An 18,384-nucleotide genomic window follows, 5' to 3' on the forward strand; every position below is an offset into this window, starting at 1 on the left:
GGCAGGCACTTTTTTTTCCCTCAAGGTACTGGGGATGGAACCCAGTCCACCTCGACTGTGTGGGGTGCTGATTCAAGAAGGTGGAAACGTGGGTGCTGAGGGCCAAATGTGGGGAACCTGGTCCAATGTTTAAGGCCCAAGGTGGTTGAGGGTCTCATCCTGTGCCTCTACTTGAGCTTCACCACTCCTAGGGGCGCTGTGTCATCAAGACCAGATTCCCTTTTCTCAGCAGTAGGGGCAGCAGAGAGCAGCAAGGGCAATGGATGCTAGAAGGGAATTTATCCATGTTGTGCTTACCTGTCCTATGAGAAAACCAGGGTCTGGAGAGGGAAAGTCAAGGACACCAGGTGACAGACAGATGAGGCTCAAAGCACAGACTTCCTGTTCAGAGCCACTAGAGATCAGGTGGCTATTGATGGTATCTGATTTTTATCCCTTCAAAGATACACTTTTATTTTTTTTCCTTCACATTTTTATATGTCAGAAAACAATGCATCTTGTTTAATGCCCCAGAAAGCAGTGCTGCCATCTGTGGGAGTCTATTTTTCTTCTTCTTGTCTTAGGGGTATATAAAACAATAATGCCTCTCACAATCCATGACATGTTTAGACATTGTAAAATTCTATAATAATAAAAGTCTCCATTTATTGAGTCCTCTGCTCGACAGATATTCTCTCTCTCTCTCTCTCTCTCTCTCTCTCTCTCTCTCTCTCTCTCTCTCTCTCTCTTCCTTTTTGCCATACTAGGGATTAAACCCAGGGCATCACTCATGCTAGGCAAGCACTCTAGCACTAAGCTACATCACCAACCCTTTTTATTTTATTTTGAAACAAGGTCTCACTGAATTGCCCAGTCTTGTCTCAAACTTGTGACCTCAGTTTCTTGAGGAACTGGTATTGCAGGCATACTCCACTGTGCCTGGCTCTCCATTGCAATATTTTTAGTTAGTTTACATGAAGATAAACATGCTGTGAAGATAAATGACCAGTGACTAGCTTCAATTTCATCTATTGCATCTGGCAACTCTCATAAACCTATTGTTGTAGACAACACATCTTGGTGCTGGGAGAAGGAACTAGCAACTGTTTACCAAAGGAGAAAAAGATTCAAAAAGATTCAGTATCCCTCTGGACCCAAAACAGAGCTCTGAAGTCCCTTCCAGCTCCTCATAGTGGGTTATGAGGACTGGTACTTTCCAGGCATTTCTTGAGGTCAACAAATAACCTTCACAGGGAAGGCTCCAAGACTGGCTTACCTAAGTCCCCTCAGCCAGTAGGTGATAACAGCCAGGATCGAATTTGAATCTGTTTAATACCAAAGCCCAAACTAATTCCATTACCCAACTAGGAATGACAGCTTCTTCTGGAACTGATCTGATACAAAGATTGCTTCCAAGCCTTCCAAGAAGGTTAGTTGGATTTTGTATTTTCTTTTATCTTGACTCAGCACAGACATGGGAGGGGGATAGTGAGGGAGAGGAGACAGAGAACTGAGGAAAAGTAATTTCAGAGACTTTGGAGGGAATGAGGATCAGCAGAGGGCCAGCTGCTGCTGCTGCTGCTGGAAACATCCTAGGAGAAGTGGGGGAAAGAAGCCAGAAAGAAAAGCGGCTGGGGCCCACCGAGACTCCAAGCTAAGATGGGAAAGTGTCTTCTCTCTGTTCAGGACCCTGGAGAGAAAAGTATCTAGCAGACTTTAAGGTGTTTTCTAGGAGCCTTGAGAAGGACAACCCCCAACCCCAACAAGGCAGAGGGCAACCTGCCCAGTTGCCCTGGCAGTGGCCACATTGTGAGGTGGTTGTGGTCACAGGCAGTGCATTTGGGGTGGGAGGTGACAGAGGTGGTGGGGGCAGTGTCCTGGGCTCTGTCTGCCCCCACCCCCTGTTGGGGCTTCCACCATCCCACCATCATGGCTAGTGCCTACCACTGGGAAGCCCGGCGCCGGCAGATGGCTTTGGACCGGAGGAGGTGGCTGATGGCGCAGCAGCAGCAGCAGCAGCAGCAGCAGCAGCAGCAGCAGCAGGAACAGGTGCATGGGAAGGACCAGGTCCATCAGGGTTCTCCATGGAGCAGGAAGACAATCCCCTAGGAAGAAGGCTACTGTCTGGTGAATGTTGCTTGCTGGGGTAGGAGGGAAGCGAGGTCATTTAGAGTTCTCTCAGAGAAACTATGGTGGTAGTAGTGAGCTATCACCTGGCTCAGTTTTCCTGTTGTAGGCTGGTGGGGACAGGGTACTAAACCTGAGAGGGTGTTTGTTTGTTTTGATACTGCGAATTGAACCCAGAGGTTCTTTACCTCTGAGCCACATTCTCAGTCCTTTTTTTTTTTTTTTTTTTAATTTTCAAAGCAAGGTCTTGCTAACTTACTTAGGGTCTCACAAAGTTTGCTGAGGCTAGCTTTGAATGTCCAGTCCTCCTGCCTCAGCCTCCCAAGTCACTGGAACCACAGGCATGTGCCACTGCACTCAGCATGACCTGGAAGGTTTTAAAGCTGGGCTGTCCAATATGGTAGCTAACCAGCCTGTGTGCTATTGAGCTACTGCAATGTGGCTAGTGAGAATGAAGAAGTGAGTTTAATATTTTATATAAATTTAATTAATTTAAATATAAAATTAGAATAAATATTCAACTTACATATTAGGAAAATTTGAGAAGTGTTTGGTGTAACTTGGGTGTCTAAATCTACTTTTTAATAATTTTTTTAGTTGTAGATGGACACAATACCTTTATTTTATTTATTTATTTTTATGTGTTAAGGATCAAACCCAGTGCCTCACATGTGCTAGGTGAGCACCCTACCACTGAGCCACAACCCCAGCCCCTAAATCTACTTTTTCAACTGTAAATTTTATGAAATCTAAATATAGATCAGAAGGAAAATTTAAAAAAGAAGTATATATCAACTATATTTGGTGACAATTTAATGTTCAAATGAAGATGTACTATTAAGTGTAAAATGCGGGCTGGGGCTGTAACTCAGTGGCAGAGCACTTGCCTGGCATGTGTGAGGCACTGAGTTTGATCCTTAGCACCACATAAACAAATGAAATAAAGGCATTCTGTCCATCTACAGCTACAAAAAAATTTTAAAAAGTATAAAATGGTCATATTTTGGGGCTGGGGATATATCTGAGTTGGTAGGGTACTTGCCTTGAAAGCATAAGGCCCTAGGCTCAATCCCTAGCACTGGAAAAAAAAAAAAAAAAGTGTAAAATGTACACTGGATTTTGAAGACACTATGAAAACAGAGAATATAAAATAATATTATTATTTTTTTTGGTACCAGGAATTGAATGCAGGGGTGCTTAATTACTGAGCCACATCCCTAGCCCTTTTTGTATTTTATTTAGAAACAGGGTCTTGCTAAGTTGTTTAGGGCCTCACTAAGTTGCTGGCTTTGAACTCCTGATCCTCCTGTCTCAGTCTCCCAAGCCAGTGGGATGACAGTCATGTGCCAGTGCATGTGACTGAAATATTAATATTTTCATATTGATCACAGGTTTGGGATGTATTTGGTTATATAAAATATATTAAAATTATCAGGACCTGGTGTTATCCTGCTAATTCCAGTTTTTGAGGCTGAGACAGGTGGACTGCAAGGTCAGGAACATCCTGAGTAATTCTGGAAACAGTCTCAAAATTTGAAGAAAGAAAGAAAAAGGGATGTAGACGTAGCTCAGTGGTAGAGTGCACTGGATTCAATCCCCAGTACAGGGGGAGGGGTGCTGTGTGTGTGTGTGTGTGATATATATATATATATATATATATATATATATATATATATATATTATGCACACACATATGTATGAAATTTTTTCATCTGTGTCTCCTGTTAGCATGTGTGGCTATTAGAAAGTGTAAAATTACACATGTGACATACATTGTGTTTATTAGACAGTGGTGTTTCAAAGTAAGGACTTGGCCGGGCGCGGTGGCACATGCCTGTAATCCCAGCGGCTCAGTAGGTTGAGGCAGGAGGATCGTGAGTTCCAAGCCAACCTCAGCAATTTAGTGAGGCCCTAAGCAACTCAGCGAGACCCTGTCTCTAAATAAAATACAAAAAAGGGCTGGGGATGCAGCTCAGTGGTTAAGCACCCCTGGGTTCAATCTCCTATACTCCCCGCCCCCCACCCCCCACCCCCCAAAAAAAAATCTATGTAAGGATTTATTCTTTGTTCTCTGATAATGAAAACTGCTTTCAGTGCCTGGCTAGAAGCCAGGACGCAGATGCTCAGACAGTACTACGTCCTGGGCAGTGGCTGTGCTGCGACGGCACAGTCCCCGGAAATAATTCTTGGGTTTTGTGGCGGGTGACAGCCTGCACCCCAGCTTCAAGCCTCCAACTGCAGGGAACAGAGATGCTTCTGACCACCCTGGCCTCTGTGTGCTTGCCCCACTGTCTGAAATCCCTAAAGCAGCTGGGTGACAGCGGGGGAGCGGGGAGGATACCACCTGGCTGGGGCTTCTTGTCAGCAACTGAAGAAACACCAAGCGGAGGAATACCAATCTGAGAAAAAATTCCAAACACATCAGGAGTCGAAGGAGCCTGTGGCCCCACCCGCACAGTCACACCAGCCATCAGTGCAGCCGAAGCCACCAACGCAGCCGAAAACACCAGTGCAGCCGAAGCCACCAGTACAGCAGCCACCACAAGCACAGCCTCTGCCACAGCAGCCGCCAGCACAGCCACAACCAGTGCAACGAAGCGATCAAGACCCTCTTACTCAGTGCAATTTTCTGTCCAGCCTCCAGGATTCGCAAAGGCAAGGACCCCAGCTTGACTCACTGGGGGTTCAACAAGCTGGAGGGCAATTCTATATAAATAACAGATTCCAGGATGGACCGAAAAACCTCTCAGGTCCTGGTAAGTGAGCTCACGGGACAAGAGGTGGTGAGGAGAGAACCCCTGCATCCCACCCCGGCTCCATAGTCCAGAATCCCTTTCTGCCACCACACCTTGTCTGACCCTCCTCAGCACCCTCAACCTTTACTACCTCAGTGGCCACTGCCTTTGGGTGTTTGTATCAACCTAGGGCTACAAAGAAGCCTGTCAGCATCTGCAGAGGGTGGTGGAGAAGGTGTCAGCCTCTCTTCCAGGGTGAAGATGACAGAAGAGATGGGGATGGTCAGAGGGGTGGGATGTGAGTTGTAGGCTTCTCAGAAGATACATGGGGCCCTGTTAGATCTGTCATAGGTAACCACAGCATGGCTTCCTAGATGGGAATCTTCAGGGTGGGTTCAGAATGTGTTTTGCCCCAGGGAGGGGTTTCTCCCTGTCCCCCAGCCTTGTACCTGGGCCCCTAGATATGATAAGAAATCCGGCCCTGCTGTGTTCTATCCTGGGAAACTGCTGGGTGATCTGGGCACAGTGGAGCATCCCTGTAATCCCAGCTTCTGGGGAGGCTGAGGAAGGAGGATCAAAAGTTTGAGGCCAACCTCAGCAACTTAAGTGAGCCCCTGTCTCAAAGTAAAAAAACAAAAACAAAAAACAAAGGACTGGGTGTGTGGATGTGTAGTTTAGTGGTACTACCAGAAAGAGAAAATAGAAACGTTCAGACGAGTAACTTGTGCTTGTTTCACCACCAGGTCTCATGAACTCCTGCCTTTCTAGCCTTAACAAACACCCTGGATATTCACGTTTGAAGGTGGGACAGAGTGCAAGGGGCAGAGAGGTTCTGGCTGAGTGTTTGAAGGTGCCCTTGTGTGTGTGCAGTCCACAGAGGACTCCTTAGCAGGAGGTGGGGAAGGGAACTAGAATTATCTAAAGTCACTCTGAATGGCCAATTTCTCCATTCCTTGCCACATAAAAATGTCTGGGTAGGGCTGGGATTGTGGCTCAGTGGTAGAGCGCTTGTCTAGCACATATGAGGCACTGGGTTCAATCCTCAGCACCACATAAAAATAAAAGTGTCCATCTATATAACTAAAACAAATATTAAAACAAAAAAGGTCTGGGTAAGACCTGTTGCTAGCCCTAAGCATAAAAGGAGGAGTTGAACAATCTATTTGGAAAGACAGGTACCAAAGAAGCTGAGGCTGGCCTTGAATTTGTGATCCTCCCAAGATGCTGGGATTATAGGAGTGAGCCATCACACCAGGCAAGAGCCTGTTTTTGTTTGTTTGTTTGGTACTGAGGATTGAATACAGGGTTGCTTGACCACTGAGCCACATTTGCAGCCCTTTTTATATTTTATTTAGAGACAGGGTCTCACTAAATTGCTTAGGGCCTTGCTGAGTTGCTAAGGTTGGCCTTAAATTTACAATCCTCCTGTCTCAGACTCCTAAACTGCTGGGATTATAGGTGTGTGTCACCACACCCGACCAGGGGCTGTTTTAAAGCTGGTTGGGATAGAGGCCAAGTCAGAGGCTGAGTCTCAGGATCACCACTCCCTCCAGCATGATTTGAGCTCTGAGCCTCATACATAAGATGAGACCAATACCACCTCTAGAGAGTTGTCATGAGGACTGAATGTGGCAATTAAAGGAGATAGCATCAAAAGCACTCACCTGAGTCTGGCTCAATATAGGTCATCAAACCCAGGACGGTAATATTTTTTTTCTTTAAATTAGTAACATAGCCATTTGTTATTGCTATTTGAATGGTGACCTTTTTTTTTTTTTGGTACGAGGGATTGAACCCAGGGGCACTCAACCACTGAGCCACATCCCCAGTCTTTTTTGTGTTTTATATAGAGACAGGGTCTTGCTGAATTGCTTAGGGCCTCACTAAGGCTAGCTTTGAACTCATGATCCTCCTGCCTCAGCTTCCTGAGTCACTGGGATTAGAGTTGTGTGCCCCTGTGCCCTGCTAGAATAGTAACTCTAAATGAACATAAAAAGATGCAAACTTTAGAAAGGTCTCTGATACAGGTACAAAGGATGAGACAACCTGAGAAGTTTAGGATGTGAACCAGGCTGTTGCTTTTTTTTTTTTTTTTGCAGTGCTGGGGATTGAACCCAGTGCCCTGTGCTTGTGAGGCAAGCACTCTACCAACTGAGCTATCTCCCCAGTGCTGCATTTCACTTTTGATTCCTCTAACCTCAAAGTGCTTCACACAGTGTCGTGATGCCAGCATACCCAGGAACTGCTAACTTGTTTGCTTCCTGTCTCTCCCTTTTCTCAGTCAATTAATTATATCCAGCAGTGGTGATCCAGGCACAGACTTCAAGATTCCACTGTTCATCGCCATAAACCAAAAAAGCAATCATACCTTATTACCCATTCCACTTCAAAAGCCATCCACTCTGGAAGAGGAGACTAGCTAGGAGTAAAGTGTGATCTTTCTGAAAAGCATCAAGAGACTGATCAATTTTCTGAGACTGGGATGTGGGGGATGTAGAGAATGGGAGAGAGAGAGGAAGGCAGTTCCTTGCTTCTTTTTTTTTTTTTTTTTTTTTTTTTGCGGTGCTGGGGATTGAACCCAGGGCCTCGTGCTTGCAAGGCAAGCACTCTACCAACTGAGCTATATCCCCAGCCTAGTTCCTTGCTTCTTGAGACAAAGTCAAAGGGAGAACTTGGTCTTGGGCCCAAGTCTCCACCCCCTACTGACCCTTATTCCCCGGTGTTGTCTGTTGGGGCCTCCAGTTTATGCTCATCACTGGAGCCACCACTCCTTCCCGCAAGCCCATGCCTAAAGACAGGATCAAAAGGAAGTCAGGGCTACGTAATGCCAGAGCAGGCCTGGGGCAGCAGCAGATGGAGGTGGCAGGCAGGGACATCCAAGCCTTGTGCAGTGTCTGGCCCACAGCGGGCATTCAGCTGTTAAGGGGACACCTAACCCTGGGAAGGGGGAGGGATTTCCTATTGAAATCCTTAGGCCTCTCCCTTTCTGGGTCTCAGTCTTTACAGGTAGCAGAGAAAACCAGGAGGCTCCAAAAACCCCAAGCATCCCTCCCTCATCAGCCCAAAGTAGAAGAGAGTGCAGGGCTGGGGAACCCCCGGTGTCAGGAAGATGCAAGCCTTCCCCCAGAGACGTCAGACTTCCCTCACGACCCACCAAGGGCAGGATGCGATGCTGGTCCCTGAAGGAACCTTAGCAATCAGAGGGGGATGTGTGTATGAAATTAACATTACAGAAAGCTCCCTGTGCTGAAGGAGCAGGGAAAGGATGAAAAGCGGACTCTTCCTTTGGAAGTCACTGCAGTCCTTCTTGGGGCACCATGGAGTTGTGGCCCAGGCTTGCAGGTGCCTGGAGTTCAGGGACAACAGGCAGGTCAGGGTGGGTGAGGGATCAGCAGGTGTGGCACTGACATGTTTCCCCGGCAGTCCACATATTCATAGCTCTCAAAGACCAGCTGCTCTGAATGGCTCAGGTGGGACCAGGTCAGGGTGCCCCTGGAGAGGAAGCAGGCCTTGTTGTCATGTCTGGGAGGAAAAGGACAGGTCTGACCCTGTTCTGCTGTCTGGGAAGGTTTGGTTCTCTCAGGCCTTCCTCCCCCTTCCTTCTGTTCCCTGCTGTGCCAAGGTACCAGGGACAGTTGTCCCACCTGCGTTTCAGCAACTTCCATTTTGAGAAAAGCTGTCTCAGTCACTTTGATCACATTCCGGATCTGAAAAACCATATTTTGTTTGTGTATGTGTGTGTGAATTGAACCCAGGAACACTTTACCATTGTGCTACATCCCCACCCCTTTTTTAAAGTTTTGAGACAGTCTTGCTGAATTGCTGAGTCTGGCCTTTGAATTTATGATCCTCCTGCCTCAGCCTCCCAAGTTGCTGGGATTACAGGCCTGCACCACTACATGCAGCTCAGATGGGTCATTTCACTGTAGCCCATTCAGCATCACCTCTGGGTCAGACTGAAGGAGCCCTGTCTCAGTGTAACCCAGGAATGTTTCCTGAGGGGAGCAGCTGGGCAGGCGTTGGGATGAAAGGAAAGGCACAGAACAGGAAACTAAACTTGGGAGAGATCTTAGAGATACAAAATGAGAGGAAGAGGGAGAGAATGAGCTGCTGTGAGTAATCTCAAGCTAGAAAAGCAGGACATGTTCTCAGCAGCCTTGATGCTCACTGGAACATTAAGACATAGTTTGTGATATGTGTCCACAGCTCCTTCACTCCCAGGAGACTTTAACACACACACACACACACACACACACACACACACACACATACACAGTTGAATATAATTTATTGAATACAATATAAATCTTTTACATTTGACGACCTACACATAGCAGCTTCAGGCTGGCCTCCTGGACTTCTGTGCTCTTGTTGGCACAAGCTTGACCCCAGGTCCCCAGGTGTGAGCTTAGAGTCAGGAGAGTCCTTCCTCCCCTCACAGCCCCAGCTAGTTTGCTAGTTCTGTTACCACAGTCCCCCCTCCATCCACCTACCTTCAAATTCAGCTTTCTCCACTGCCTAGGTTTGTCACTCCACCTGAAAGGCCTAGCCATAAAGAATACTTTCCTGCTTTGCTCAACTACAAAAGTCACCTCTACCTGAATGAAGCCCTATGGGAACCTGGGAATTACCTGGGGCTTGGCTCCAGCTGAGCGACAGGAAAGGGAGGGTCTAGCTGGTCCCAGTAGAAGGGGCCTTGTGTCAAAGCCTAGAGAGCAGAGGCTGTCTGGGGCAGAGAGGGAGTGGAACAGAGCCCAGGAGCTTTGGACACTGACATTGTCACCTCCTGCAGTCTTTCACAAGACAGAAGCTGGGCCCAGTTTGAACCGCCTGTGTCCACTCACATAGACTCAGGCTTGTGGGCTTAGAAAACCTCCTTAATAAACACCTTTAGAAATGATTCTGGCTTTAACTATCTTGTGTAGACTCAGGGGTTGCCAGGTGCCTCCCTCCCCTCCCCTATTACTTTAGCTTCTGTCATGAAATAAAACTGTTTTATTTACAGGAAAAGCTTTAGATGCAGAACAGCTTTTTCTTCCTAGGAACTAGGGACAAGTTCACTAATCAGGAAGGACAGAGAGGGTCAAAGGTCCCTGGCTAATCTTACTGTTAGATGGGCAGGGGACAAGTTACCAGAGAGAAGAGGCCATCGCCATCACTTTGTCACATGACTAAAGCAGAGAGGCACAGGGGAACATCTAAAGGCCTTGTAGATAGTATTGGATGTCCCCAAGTCACTTTCTTATCACTGGGTGAAGAACCTAAAAAGGGTCAATGTTTTAAAAGCCAGATAAAACTATAGCTTCTCCCACATTCAGACGGGGAGAAGTCCCAGTGGAGCTGCGCAACCAAGATGCTCAGCACAGAAAGGGCAGGTGCCAGTCGGTGGACTCCAAGGAATTCCCCAGAGAAGTCAGACTCCCCCAAGGGCAGGAGCTGAGCTAGTCCCTGAAAGAACCTTAGCAATCAGAGGGGGATGTGTGTATGAAATTAACATTACAGAAAGCTCCCTGTGCTGAAGGAGCAGGGAAAGGATGAAAAGCGGACTCTTCCTTTGGAAGTCACTGCAGTCCTTCTTGGGGCACCATGGAGTTGTGGCCCAGCTTGCAGGTGCCTGGAGTTCAGGGACAACAGGCAGGTCAGGGTGGGTGAGGGATCAGCAGGTGTGGCACTGACATGTTTCCCCGGCAGTCCACATATTCATAGCTCTCAAAGACCAGCTGCTCTGAATGGCTCAGGTGGGACCAGGTCAGGGTGCCCCTGGAGAGGAAGCAGGCCTTGTTGTCATGTCTGGGAGGAAAAGGACAGGTCTGACCCTGTTCTGCTGTCTGGGGAGGTTTGGTTCTCTCAGGCCTTCCTCCCCCTTCCTTCTGTTCCCTGCTGCCAAGGCACCAAGGACAGTTGTCCCACCTGAGTTCCAGGAACTTCCAAACACCCCGGCCCTCACACCAATAACTTATAAACAAGGAGAGACCCAGAGAAAGGCCTGGACTTGCTATTCCCCAGAGGTAGATATTCACAGGAACAGCTGCAATGAGTCTTTCCTGCCCCCAGGAGATAAAGGTGAGGTGAGAGTGAAGTCAGAAGTGGGACAGGACAGTGTAGCTCAGTGGCACACGCCTATAATCCCAGTGGCTTGGGAGGCTGAGGCAGGAAGATCTTGAGTTCAAAGCCAGTCTCAGCAAAAGCATGGCACTAAGCAACTCATTGAGATCCTGTCTCAAAATACAAATTAGGGTTGGCGATGTGGCTTAGTGGTCGAGTGCCCTGGAGTTCAATACCTGGTACCCCCAACCCCCGCCACCCAAAAAAAAAAAAAAAAAAAAGTGGGGATGGAGACACCAGAGCTTCAAGCTCTACTTACTGGATGTGCAAAAGTACATGGTGGACTTTGATTTTCAGCCAGGTACAGATTTTGCTGAGAAAGAGAACATGGGGTCACGTTTCATACTGAGTGGCCTCTCAGAAAGCTTAGAGAACTGCAAGTCCCAGCTACCTAATCTCCCATGAGGGGCCACGTGGCCCTGGATTGCAGTATCACTCCATGCCCAGTTCCTAGCCCAGGTACATTCTGGGCTGCCCTCAGCAGAAAACAAAACACTCCTTTTCCTCAGTGATTCAGACCAAAGAGGCCAAGGTCACATATTGGAAAGATTAACCAAATTCCAACCTGTTTTTCATTCTAATCTGGGTAGAACAGGCAGAAGCTATGACCTTGAGTCCTTGTACATTTAAGTTCTGGCCATAAGGGGATAGGCCAGACACTGCTGAACAATCAGAAAACCTAGTGGGTTTCCAAGCCAGGCAAAAGACCATGGGAAAAGAGGTCAAGAGGTACTCACTATGTGTTTTCATCCCATATCCTGCTGGCTACTGCATAAAACACCTGTTAACCAAATGGCACCAGGTTAGCCTCACCTTAGGCTGCCCCCTTCCCAACACCACACACATCCAAACATCTGGGGCAGAGCTGGCGGGGGACAGGGGAGTCACCTGTTCACTGGCCAAAGGGCCAATGTGTAGGAGGAGGCTGTTGGAAACCTGTCCTACCACAAGGGACAGGTGCAGAACCTCGATGGTCAGCTTGGTCACAGTGATGGGGTAGTAGTTGGTATTGGAGATATTCAAGATGCTCTGGTGATGAAGACAAGGAAAGGGAGGGTAAGGGTGGATCATCTTTGGAAGTGAGAAGCCAAACAGTTTCTGGCTTTTGGGCCAGTCCCACCCTACCATGATGGACCTCAGGAGTAGAGAATCAGTACTGAGATCCCCTTCAGGGGGCTTTTCTTTTCTTTCTTTTTTGATATCGGAAATTGAACCCAGGGGCATTTAACAATTGAGCCACATCCCAAGACCTTTTTATTTAAGACAGCACCTCACTAAGTTGCATAGGGCATCACTTAGATGCTGAAGCTGGCCTTGAACTTGCGATCCTCCTGCCTCAGCCTCCCGAGTTGCTAGGATTATAGGCATGTCCACTGTGCCTGGATATCCAATGGGCTCTTAATGGGGAGGGGTCATTTTTTTTTTTTTGGTACTGGGGAGTGAATCCAGGGGTGCTTAACCACTAAGCCTCATCCCCAGCCCTTTTTTGTATTTTATTTAGAGACAGGGCCTCACTAAGTTAAAAGAGGCTGCCTTTTAACTCTAAATGCTCCTACCTCAGCCTCCGTAGCCACTGGGATCACACATGTGCACCACTGTACCTGGCTGAGGGGTCACCTTTAAGAAGTTTCACTGAGCCAGGTGGGTTGGCACATGCATATAATCCCAGTGACATAGGAGGCCGAGGCAGGAGGATGGTAAGCTTGAGGCCAGACTTAGCAACTTAGCAAATGCTGAGCAACCTAGCCAGACCTTGTCTCAAAATAAGAAAAATAATTAAAAAAAAGCTACATTGAGCTGGGTGTGTGGCACATATCTGTAGTCCCACCTACTCAGGAGGCTGAGGTAGGAGGATTGTTTGAGCCCAGGAGTTTGGACCAACCTGGGCAACATAGTGAGACCCCCATTTCAAAACGAATGAACAATAACAACAACAACAAACGCACACACACACACACTGGCTCAGGATCCAGTTCCATCTTATATGAGTCCTTTCCATTCTGTCCTCTTTGCGTATGCTAGGTGAGTGCTCTCCAAGCGGAGCCACCACTTCAACTTCCATTCTGTCCTCTTCATCAGGTGTCTTAGGGCTGACACCCCCCAACTCCTTACACACTATGATTTATTTATCTGGTCTGGATTCTGATCCTTGACTGTGGAGGGGTTCCAGTCCTACACAATCTGTTATCAGAGAGCGCATGTTATTCCATACTTATCTCCTCTGGGTGCCACAAGATCCCTGGCTATCCACACCTAACTTACAACACTAGACAAAGGCTGCAGGGAAGTGTTGCTGGAAAGGTGGGCAGAGCAGGGCACCCACTTACACACCGTCATGTTCAGGTGAATATCAGTCTCATCAAAGGCCACGGTGGAGGAGTTGAGGCCTGCCGGCTGCACGGCGATGGACCGGGGAAACAGGAAAAAGATGATAGAGGAGGAAGTCACCAGGCAGATGAACACTGCCAGGAACACAGAGAGCTTCCTGTGGGAAAGCAGCACACAGGATGGAGGAGTGTAAACAACAAGGAAACCTGGGGTTCTCAGACTCCTCTCCAGACACAAGGCTTCCCCCCACCACAACTGTATATTTAGCTCTCCAGATGTGGTTCAGCATGGGTAGTAAGGAGCATAGCACTGGGAGGAAGGCAGCCTGGCTTCCATTCCCACCTGTCCCCACTGACCCAATAACACTGAGCAGCCCACTTACCTTCCAGAATTCCCAGTTTCTTTGTAAAATGGAGATAACTGTACCTATGTCATAGAATTTGCTATGGGACAATATGTGAAAAAATACGAATCACAGCAAAAGGTCAGTCAATGAATGCTAGTTATTATCACTAGAAGAACTAAGTTCACAATCTTTTGAGAGTTCCGATTTTTATATTTAATTAAACAATATTCAGAACAGGATGTAATTCAAAACATATAATTAAAGACAGTACTTTGTTAGTATCTTCTTAGAGGCATTGCTAGTTTGTAATTCTGATGTCATGGTGGGAAGGCTGGGTGGCAGCTCAGGCTAAAGCTGAGAGCCTTGGGAGGAGGTTGCAGGGATCCATGTCAAATAGACCCCAATCACAAACAGGGTCACAAACATGCCAAAGAAATCCAGGGCCACTTCTGAGGTTTTGAATTGTTCCAGAATAGGCAAGCAGCTGGATTTCTAGCTCTACTGGGAAAGAAAAAAAAAAAAAAAAAACAAACAAAAAACAAGCAGGTCTAAAAACTGCCTGGGCAAGAGAAGCTCTTAGGAAAACAACTTCCCCAAATCAATTTGCAAACCAATGGCAGCCAGGTTCACCCCCTCCTTCCCAGAAGGATCTGCAGAATCAAGAAGTTCTTTCCATTTTGGACAAAGAACCATGTTTCTTGAAAGCAGTGATGCTCCAGGAAAGGTAGGAAGTGGCCTCAGACAGTATCTGCTATGCTCATTTCGTGTGAGTGAGTGTGGAGGCGGGGGAGTTTTATTACTATTATTTTTTGCTGTATTAGCAATTGAAATCAACACCTGCTAGACAAGTGTTCTACCAGTGAACCTATCCCCTGTTTTATTTTTGCTTTTTAGGTATTAGGGATTGAACCCAGGGCACTATACCATGGATCCATACCCCCAGATCTTTTCATTTTGAGACAAGGTTTTGCTAAGTTTTTGAGGCTGGCTTTGAACTTGCAATCCTCCTTGTTCCAACTTCCCAAATCACTGGAATTATAGGCATGCTCTACTGTGCCTAGTTTGTTTTTATTTTTTAAAAATATTTTTGCAGTGCTGAGGATCAAATCTAGGGCCTTGCACATGCTAGGCAAGTGTTCTACCATTGAGCCATATCCCTAGTCTGTGAATTTTCTGACTGACAAATAATTGTACATATTTATGGGTACAATGTAATGCTTCAATATAAGATACAGTGTATACAATAATTAGCATATAGATAACATTTATCATTATTTATTTGGGTAGTGCTGGGGATTGAACTCAGGGGCACTGAGCCACATCCCCTAAGCAACTTCACTCAGTTGTTGCTGAGGCTGGCTTTGAACTCGCAATACTCCTGCCTTGGGCTCCCAAGCCACTGGGATTACAGGCATGTGCCACTGTGCCTGGCCACTTATCCTTTTCTTAAACATATATTTTTAATTGCTGATGGACCTTTATTTTATTTATTTATTTATATACAGTGCTGAGGATCAAACCAAGTGCCTCACACATGCTAGACAAGCGCTCTATCACTAAGCTACAACCTCAGCCCCAATACTTATCATTCCTTTTTTTTTTTTTTTTTTTTTTTTTTTGCGGTGCTGGGGATCGAACCCAGGGCCTTGTGCTTACAAGGCAAGCACTCTACCGACTGAGCTATCTCCCCAGCCCCCACTTATCATTCTTAAACCAGGAAAATCCTTGGAGACAAGGAGCTAGTTTAAGCTCAGGGAGGTTCAGACTTCCTGGGGAAGAACTAATGGGAAAAAAATTAGAAGGGATCAAAATGGGGACACCAACTGGTAAAGCAGCCCTCAGGGGTGATGACCTGTGGAGACGGGGGAGAAAGGATGCTTACGTGTGTCTGGGCTTCAGCCTCTGGTCCCCATAGGGGATGAGGGCCACCAGCTGCTTCTCCAGCTCTGTAGAGAGATGATGAGAGGGAGGGCCAAGATATGTCATGACAAATGTTTCCTGGGTCAGCCTTCTAAAAGCACCCTTCCTTCACTCTATACAGCAGTGTCAGACGCCTGCAGCCTGCAGCACCAGAGCAGGACTGGAGGGTTGGGCTGTGCTACTGAAATAGCCAGGTCAGTTTTGAACTAGGAGGTGAGATTTCCAATAAAGTAGGTATAAAGACTATCTGAGAGTGAATCAGAAATGTGTACCTTCTTTGGAGAAGTCATTTGTTTACTTCCTGAATCCTAAGACAGAGTGATGCTTGGGGAGTGGAGTGGCTAGAACCCACCTCTAGGGGCAGAATACAACTAACATAGGAAGGGAGGTCTCTGCAGGGAGCCAAAGGCTAGTGAGCAGCACCAAGCTGGGAGCAGATTCAACCATTCAAGGAGACTCAAGGGGGCTGGCTCAGGTTGGCTAGCCAAGAACTCTTCCTGGATTCTAGCTATCTTCAGAGCTTTGGTCCACTCACCTCGGGGGATTTCCCCACTGCCTTGGCAGGTAGGGCAGGTCACAAAGTTGGCACCAGCAGCCCCTTTACAAGGCACACAGGAACAAAAAGACTTGCTGCTACCAATGCTGGAGTAGCTGGCAGCCTTGCCACCAATGGCTGAATTGGGGGGCAGGATTGATTTGATTTCATCTTTCTGACAGCCGAGCTGTGAAAACATCTCACCCATTGTTCAAGGGGTGATTTTTCACTAATGAGAAAAGAACAAAGTTCAGTATTAAAGTTCTTAGCACTGACACCAGAAAGGTCTTTTGTTTGTTTTTTAGTGGAGCTGGAGATCAAACCCATGGCCTCACACATTAGGCAAGTGCTCTACCATTGAGCTATATCCCCAATCCCATAATTCTGGTTTTAAGTTCTCAAGATTGGCAGAGCCAGGCATGTAATTCCAGCTCTAGAGTGTGATGCAGGAGGATCACAAGTTCGAGGCCAGTATCAGCAACTTAGTGTGAGATGCTGTCTCAAAAAAACAAAACAACAAAAAAATATAAAAAGGGTTGGGGGACTGGCTCAGTGTAAGTGCCCCTAGGTTCCATCTCCAGTACCCCTGCCCCATCGAAAAAAAAAAAAAAAAAAAAAAAACCCAAAAACAAACAACAACAAAAATAAAACAAGATTGGTAAGGACCCCTACCATAAATCTAAGCAAGTTGAAACCTAAGAAAGACTTGAGCAGTTATTCAGGACTCTCAAATTGGAAATTTCAGTGCCTTTCAATTCCTTTCATTATTAAGAGACATCAATCTGCCTACAAAAAGAAGAAACCAAAGAAAAGCAGAAGTTCCCACCCTTTGACCCAGTTATCCCACTCCTCAGTTAATACCCAAAGGACTTAAAATTAGCATACTACAGTACCGCGCCACATCAATGTTTTTGGCAGCTCAATTTACAATAGCTAGATTATGGAACCAACCTAGATGCCCTTCAACAGATGAATGGATAAAGAAACTGTGATACATATACACACTGGAATATTATTCAGCCATAAATATTATGGCATTTGCAGATAAATGGATGGAATTGGAGAATATCATGTCAATGTGAAATAAGCCAATCCCTCCAAAAAACAAAGGCTGAATGTTTTCCCTGATAAGTGGATGATATATAATGGGGGGTGAGGAGGGGATGAGAGAAGAATGGAAAAACTGTAGATTATGTAGAGGGAAATGAGAGGGAGGAGGTATGAAAAATGGTGGAATGAGACAGACATCATTACCCTATGTACATGAATGATTACACGAATGGTATGAATCTACGTCGTGCACAACCATAGAAATAAAATGATGTACCCCATTTGTGGACAATGAATCAAAATGCAGTCTGTAAAAAATTTAAAAAAATAAAATAAAAAAGCAGAAGTTATTTCACTTTAAGGAACTTCCACAAGAGAATGGTACAGCATTACTTTTTTTCTCGCAAAGTTGCTGAGCTGTCATTCACTTTAAAGGAAGCTGGATAAAGTTTGAGGTGGGGAGGGCAGCAATCTGAAAGTTCCTTCATCTTCCCCAATTATTCTAAAAAGGCCTCCAATAGCACTAGGACAGAAAGGTCAAAGTCTGAGGAAGTCTTCCTGGACGTTGCTGGCTTAACAGGAAGGCAGCCGCTCTTTAAATAAGGAGAAAGGAAGCTACAGGTCACAGGTGTAAGAACCCAGTCTAAAAATATCCCAGGCGGGAGCATAAGTGTCTTCCGCATTGCTTTCTGAGGTGGGGTAGAAAGGATAGCCAGGGTCTGCCCTTTATTAGGAGAGATGAAGACTAAATGTGGAGCCTCCCACCCCCTCAAAAAAAGAGACCACCCAAGAGTGGTGTCAGGATGAGTTGGGCAAGTTCAGCCACTGAGCTTCTGGGACTAAAATAAAAGGAGCCTCACCTGGTTCAGGTATGGGATCCGCGATTCCTTTCAGTGGCAAGATGAGTTTTCTGGATCATGCCTTTGGGGAGATGGGGGTCTTTGCCTCCCCGGAAGGGTTAAGTAAGCTGTTTCCCACCCTACTCCGGGCTCTGCCATGACCTGGCTGGTGAGCGCGGAAGGAAAAGGTTGGATTTCATTGAAGGAGGGCTTCAAATTCTACTAGACACTTTTAGTCGAGTTTAGTACCCGCGTGTACGATGGCCGAGCAGGAGGTACAAAAGGTCCTTACCTCCAAAAGGGGAAAGCAGAGGAGGGTCCCGAGAGCGCCTTACTCGCAAAGGGATGCACAGAAACGGCTGCCTTCGGAATCGAAAGTGAGGGAACCGATTCCCACCGCAAGCTTCGACTTGGTGCATC

At 46.6% G+C, this 18,384-nt stretch overlaps 1 protein-coding gene across 6 annotated transcripts; it reads right to left on the minus strand.

Annotated features, from left to right (window-relative positions):
* Positions 1–1,459: 1,459 nt before the first annotated feature.
* Tmem106a (transmembrane protein 106A) lies at positions 1,460–18,381 on the minus strand. 6 transcript variants are annotated; one of them, XM_047543602.1, is made up of 10 exons: positions 18,257–18,335; positions 17,986–18,130; positions 16,748–16,861; positions 16,076–16,304; positions 15,503–15,566; positions 13,278–13,431; positions 11,835–11,975; positions 11,684–11,727; positions 11,206–11,259; positions 1,460–2,084 (listed from the first exon to the last, which is right to left on the minus strand). In XM_047543602.1, the coding sequence occupies exons 4-10, from the start codon at positions 16,281–16,283 to the stop codon at positions 1,913–1,915; spliced, it is 837 nt and encodes a 278-aa protein (XP_047399558.1). In that variant the 5' UTR covers positions 16,284–16,304; positions 16,748–16,861; positions 17,986–18,130; positions 18,257–18,335; the 3' UTR covers positions 1,460–1,912. The 6 variants fall into 6 exon arrangements, with proteins under 6 accessions (XP_047399558.1, XP_047399555.1, XP_047399557.1 ...); XM_047543603.1 differs by lacking the exon at positions 16,748–16,861 and having other exon boundaries at positions 1,465–1,669; positions 1,924–2,084; XM_047543599.1 differs by lacking the exon at positions 16,748–16,861 and having other exon boundaries at positions 1,461–2,084.
* Between the last annotated feature and the right edge of the window lie 3 nt (positions 18,382–18,384).

Source organism: Sciurus carolinensis, chromosome 3 (assembly GCF_902686445.1).
Source record: "Sciurus carolinensis chromosome 3, mSciCar1.2, whole genome shotgun sequence".
NCBI lineage: Eukaryota > Metazoa > Chordata > Mammalia > Rodentia > Sciuridae > Sciurus > Sciurus carolinensis.